Genomic DNA, 5,808 nt, shown 5'->3' with positions numbered 1-5,808 from the left:
TGTTTTTGAACTTCGCAAACCTTCGAAAGACTTTATAACACACTCTCAGAGATCCTGTTACTGCAGGATCATTTGCAGAACATCTGTGTTTTCACCCTTGTTCTACAACATGAATACATTGATGAGTTACTTGAATATGCTGTCTGTGAGATTAAGATGTCAGTCAAAACACCGTCATAAACTTATAGTACCAGATGAAAGACACATTCTATCCATTTGACCATGTCTAAGCGAAGACTTTGAAAAAGTTAGCACTGAAACCTATCAAGTGAAAGCACTTCCTTATTATGAATGAGCCAATCACGTGAGTGGGAGTGATTTCTGCAACAACACTCTCACCCTTTGAAGTAGGCACCCAATCAGAGCAACATCTCCTATTATATGACAGTTTCCCTTGACTTATCATTAACCCATCACTCTCTCTGTCACACACACACACTTTCTCTCACTCTCTTTCGGAACAGCAGCAAGAGGTAGTTATGAGACATACCCTTCTCAGAGATAAGTACAGCAGCCCCACAAAGCCTCCTTACCTTGCTAAAGGAACCTACAAGGAAATGGGAGGATTTATTTGAGAAGGAGCTCAGAAGGACTCAGAAACAGTTACTCAAAGAAGCAAGGGACAAGCACTACTTCACATTGGGGTGAGTCAAGTTTGCTTCTGTATCCGTCAGACCTATCGCAATATAACTTATCTAGCTGTACTTTTAAAGGCCTAGTGCAGTCAAAAAAGTGATTTTTCTGTGTACAAAACACTCTTTCCATGACAAATTGACCAGGTGAATCCAAGTGAAAGCTATGATCCGATATTGATGTTACTTGTTAAATCCACTTCAATCAGTGTAGATGAAGGGGAGGAGACAGGTTAAATAAGGATTTATAAGCCTTGAGAAAATTGAGACATGGATTGTGTGTGTGTGCCATTAAGAGTGTGAATGGGCAAGACAAAGATTTAAGTGCCTTTGAACAGGGTATGGTTGTAGGTGCCAAGCACACCGGTTTGTGTCAAGAACGGCAACGCTGCTGGGTTTTTCACGCTCAACAGTTTCCCAGTCTACCACCCAAAGGACATCCAGCCAACTTGTCAAAACTACGGGGTGTGATGGAGTTTTGGCCTTTCCATGGTGACATCACATTTATCAATAAAACCGCTATTCGTTTTTTAAATAAAATTAGATTTTTGTCAACAAAAATCTATTATAATCGAGACTTGGGTGGAATAAATCATGTTTATCTTGAACAAATATAAATGAAACAAGGTTTTCATTACGGTTTATGTTTGGTTGAACTGAACAAATTGGAAAGACTAGAATTCTACATACAGAATTCAAAAGACAAGAATTCTACATACAGAATTTTATGGAAATGAGCCCAATTGAACCAAATTAAGGCCAGTCTACACACCACATGAGGGACAGAGTTTTACTGTGTGTGTGTTGCAAATGTATTTCTTGCTCTTGATGTGTACTGTCTTCCTGTCCTTCTTGGGTCCACACACATCGCAGCTCTTCTTCTTGTTGCCACTGGCTGCAATCTAGAAGGATTAAAACATTTAGTTCAGGAATTTTACTTAACATATCACTAACATATAGTTACAGCAGGCCAAGGTAGGAGAGTCAGACACACACACATGCAACAACATCACTCACACTTACTTCTGGTATTGGAGTTGTTGGTTCTGTGGGTCGGGTGGGTGGGGCACCACCATCCTTCTCCTGAATGTAATAACATTCTGCAGATTCCTACTAGATAGTGTGTAGTTTCACACACTGCAAAGGGTAAAGAGTGCGAGAAAAGCGGGAGACAGGCAAAGAGACAGACAGGGTATTGGTGCTATGCTGAAGAGGAAGACAGAGTGAAGGCACATAGCAAACCTTTTTGTTCCATAAAAAAAAAAACTTGTTTTCTCCTACACACACACTTTTCCACACGTGTATTACCCCCGGGTTCAGTCGACCCAAACACCACATATGTAATGTACAGTACCAGTCAAAAGTTTGGACACACCTACCCATTCAAAGGTTTTTCTTTATTTTACAATTTTCAACTTTTTTTTTTTTTGTCACGCCCTGACCGTAGAGAGCGTTTTATGTCTCTATTTTGGTTTGGTCGGGGTGTGATTTGGGTGGGCAGTCTATGTTCCATGTTCTATGATTTTCTATTTCTATGTGTTTGGCCGGGTGTGGTTCTCAATCAGAGGCAGCTGTCTATCATTGTCTCTGATTTAGAACCATACTTAGGTAGCCTTTTCCCACCTGTGTGTTGTGGGTAATTATTTTTCCGTGTGTGTTTGTGTGCACCTCGGTTGCGTCACGGTCTTTGCGGTTTACCGTTTTTTTTTTTTGATTGTTTCGGTTTCACTTTCATTAACTGATGTGGAACTACATGCACGGCTGCGCCTTGGTCGATTTATGACAGGGAGTTTGAGGATAGCGAGTGTGACAAGAATAACAGTGAATACTTCAAAACTATGAAATAATACATATGGAATCATGTAGTAACCAATAAAGTGTTAAATAAATCTAAATATATTTTATATTTGAGATTCTTCAAATGGCCACCCTTTGCCTTGATGACAGCTTTGCACACTCTTGGCATTCTCTCAACCATCTTCATGAGGTTGTCACCTGGAATGCATTTGAAATAACAGGTGTGCCTTCTTAAAAGTTAATTTGTGGAATTTATTTCCTTCTTAATGTGTTTGAGCCAATCATTTGTATTGTGACAAGGTAGGGGTGCTATACAGAAGATAGCCCAATTTGGTAAAAGATCAAGTCCATATTATGGCAAGAACAGCTCAAATAAGCAAAGGGAAATGACAGTCAATTACTGTAAGCCATGAAGGTCAGTCAATGCGAAACATTTCAATAACTTTGAACGCTTCCTCAAGTGCAGTCACAAAAACCATCAAGCACTATGATGAAACCAGCTCTCATGAGGTGCGCCATAGGAAAGGAAGATGCAGAGTTACCTCTGCTACAGAGGATAAGTTCATTAGAGTTACCAGTCTCAGATTGCAGCACAAATAAATGCTTCACAGAGTTCAAGTAAGACCCATCTCAATATCAACTGTTTAGAGGAGACTGCATGAATCAGGCCTTAATGGTTGAATTGCTGCAACAACAAAAAAACACTACTAAAGTACACCAATGAGAAGAAGAGACTTGCTTGAGCCAAGAAACATACAATACATGGACATTAGACTGGTGGAAATCTGTTCTTTGGTATGATGAGTCCAAATTTAATATTTTTGGTTCCATTTGCCATGTCTTTGTGAGACGCAGAGTAGGTGAACGAATTATCTCTGCATGTGTGGTACCCACCGTGAAGCATGGAGGAGGAGGTGTGATGGTGTGGGGGTGCTTTTCTGGTAACACTGTCAGTGATTTATTTATAATTCAAGGCACACTTAACCAGCATCGCTACCACGGCATTCTGCAGCGATATGCCATCCCATCTGATTTGCGCTTAGAGGGACTATCATTTGTTTTTCAACAGGACAATGACCCAAAACACACCTCCAGGCTGTGTAAGGACTATTTGACAATGTAGGAGAGTGATGTAGTGTTGCATCAGATATGTACTTTTCTTGTAAGGATCAATCAGTTGCATGAATAAGTGCACTGTGTTTGCAACAGGTGAAGGTGAATATCTGATAGACTGAGTGAGAGGGACATACTGTACTAGTTTAACATGACCAATGTGTAACTTATGTCTCTCTATAGGAGATCAAGTCAGGAGACACAAGATGAACCTATTCACCCAGCAAACTGTGATACTTTGGCTCTGTGTTGCTGTCACGCTCACGACAGGTAAGCAAATCAAGTTGAAACTTGACTTTTAAAGACAACAATGTAGCTTGGGCCCCACACTAGTAGGCTCATAACATAAAATGGAATGGTTTAAGTCAGGAACAAGCATTAGTAGAGCACAGCCATTCCAAGAGAGCTAAGTGAAGAAACTAACTCCAATATCTCCTTAATCCACAGAGCTGGTGAAGCTAAGCACTGTTGACTCTCTGATTGTGCCATGTCACCAGAGTGTTACCCTCCAATGCAGAATCTCCACCTTCCAGGAGGGGCTGTCAATCAATTATCTGGCCTGGGTCGGGCAGGACGGGAAGTGCCTGTGTGATGTTAACGCGACTGGAGTGATGGGGACCCACCCAGGGAACACACCTAGTGCCATGGAGTGTAGTTATACCCCACAGACACAGCTGACCCTGACTCTGCTGCAGGTACAGCCACTGGAGCAGGGAAATTACTTGTGCAAGCTGCGTTCCAATCAAGGAATAAAGGAGGTCACCACAACGGTGAAGCTGCAAGGCGAGTGTCCTAGCCCATTCTCACTCATGTAATACTGTCATAACCTAGACATCTGTCAAGCATGTATTCCCGAAGACTTTGACAAGAGGCTGGTGGGAGGAGCTATAGGAGGACTGGCTCATTGTAATGGCTGGAATGGGTTAAATGGAATAGTAGTCAGGTTTGACTGTTCCATTAATTCCATTCCAGCCACTACAATGAGCCAGTCCTCCAATAGCTCCTCCTACCAGCCTCCTCTGCAATTGGTATTTTGCACTGTTTGTCAATATTGCATATAGGTCAGTGGTAGCAAATGGACATTGCCTAACCACCAGGAAGTACAAGGCACTTTATAGTGCCTCCACTGAGCAAAATGTATGACTAATGGTGTCAGGGGGCTTACGGAAGCGCATTGCACCATTTCTCAAGAACCCCCCACCTCAGCCATATTCTTTGTGTTTAAAAAAAACTTGCTCTGTTTCCATTCAGAGTGCTACAGGGAGGCCAGGTCCAGCGTCAGCGATGAGGGCCCAACCTGCACCTTCACTGAGGTCTACCCTGACGGAGAGGTGCACTGGTTCCAGGGACACAACAATGTGACTGGGGACCCTAAAATCAAAACTAAACAAGTGAAGGATGGAACATTTTTTACAATAACTAGTTCTCTGAATAGAAAGACCATCTCTGGGGAAGGGGCCTACAACTGCTCCCTGTGGATCCCCAGTACCGGAGCCTACCTGACCAGCAACTTGGTACCAGAGCATGGTGAAGCCAGGGTTGCCAACGGGGCAGGGGCCATTGGTCCCGTGTGGAAAACCTTTCTAGTCCTCCTGAGTACTCTCTTCCTGGTGTGATGTCTGAAAACGAACATTAGCAAATGGACCAGGAAGCGCCAGGATCAATTAATAAAAATATGGAAGAGCCATTGTGTGAGGTTCCTTTCACGGTCCAAAAGTTTCCTTGGCTGCGTAGAACAAGGAAATGATGTCCAGATGAGAGAGGCTGATAACCTGGTGCAAAACGGGTAGAACTGTCAACCTATTGTGAACGCACCCTTGTTGGTCTGCCAGTGCCAGGTGTATGTGACTGTTAATTAAAAACGGCAAGCAGCAGTAGAAACAATAACAAAGCTTACTTCACCCCCATTTCGGTAAAAAGCTGATGGATGGGGCTGGAGAAATGTAACCATTTCAAATTCATAGAGAGAGCTTTGGATGCATGGACCCGCAAAACACCAGTCTCAACGTCAACAGTGATGAGGTGACTCCGGGATGCTGGCCTTCAGGCAGACTTCCTTTGTCCAGTGTCTGTTTTTTTGCCAATTATCATCTTTTCTTTTTATTGGCCAGGCTGAGATATGGCTTTTTCTTTGCAACTCTGCCTAGAAGGCCATCATCCCGGAGTCGCCTCTTCACTGTTGACGTTGAGACTGGTGTATTGCAGGTGCTATTTATTGAAGCTGCCAGTTGAGGACTTGTGAGGCGTCTGTTTCTCAAACTAGACA

At 42.8% G+C, this 5,808-nt stretch overlaps 1 protein-coding gene across 1 annotated transcript; it reads left to right on the top strand.

Annotated features, from left to right (window-relative positions):
- The first annotated feature begins 398 nt into the window (after window positions 1-398).
- Window positions 399-5,229, top strand: LOC112245626. The gene is made up of 4 exons (XM_024413751.2): window positions 399-644; window positions 3,726-3,812; window positions 3,990-4,325; window positions 4,794-5,229. Exons 2-4 carry the CDS (start codon window positions 3,749-3,751, stop codon window positions 5,156-5,158), a joined length of 765 nt encoding a protein of 254 aa, XP_024269519.1. The 5' UTR covers window positions 399-644; window positions 3,726-3,748; the 3' UTR covers window positions 5,159-5,229.
- The last annotated feature ends 579 nt before the right edge of the window (window positions 5,230-5,808 follow it).

This window comes from Oncorhynchus tshawytscha, linkage group LG02, assembly GCF_018296145.1.
Source record: "Oncorhynchus tshawytscha isolate Ot180627B linkage group LG02, Otsh_v2.0, whole genome shotgun sequence".
NCBI classification, from domain to species: domain Eukaryota; kingdom Metazoa; phylum Chordata; class Actinopteri; order Salmoniformes; family Salmonidae; genus Oncorhynchus; species Oncorhynchus tshawytscha.
Note: the sequence above shows the minus strand (reverse complement) of the source record. Positions and strands in the feature narration are given on the sequence as shown.

Coding starts and splice junctions, on each gene's coding strand:
- LOC112245626 (XM_024413751.2), top strand. CDS start 3,749: ATGAACCTATTCACCCAGCAAACTGTGATACTTTGGCTCTGTGTTGCT. Junction 3,813..3,989: donor TGCTGTCACGCTCACGACAG/GTAAGCAAATCA, acceptor CTTAATCCACAG/AGCTGGTGAAGCTAAGCACT. Junction 4,326..4,793: donor CACAACGGTGAAGCTGCAAG/GCGAGTGTCCTA, acceptor GTTTCCATTCAG/AGTGCTACAGGGAGGCCAGG.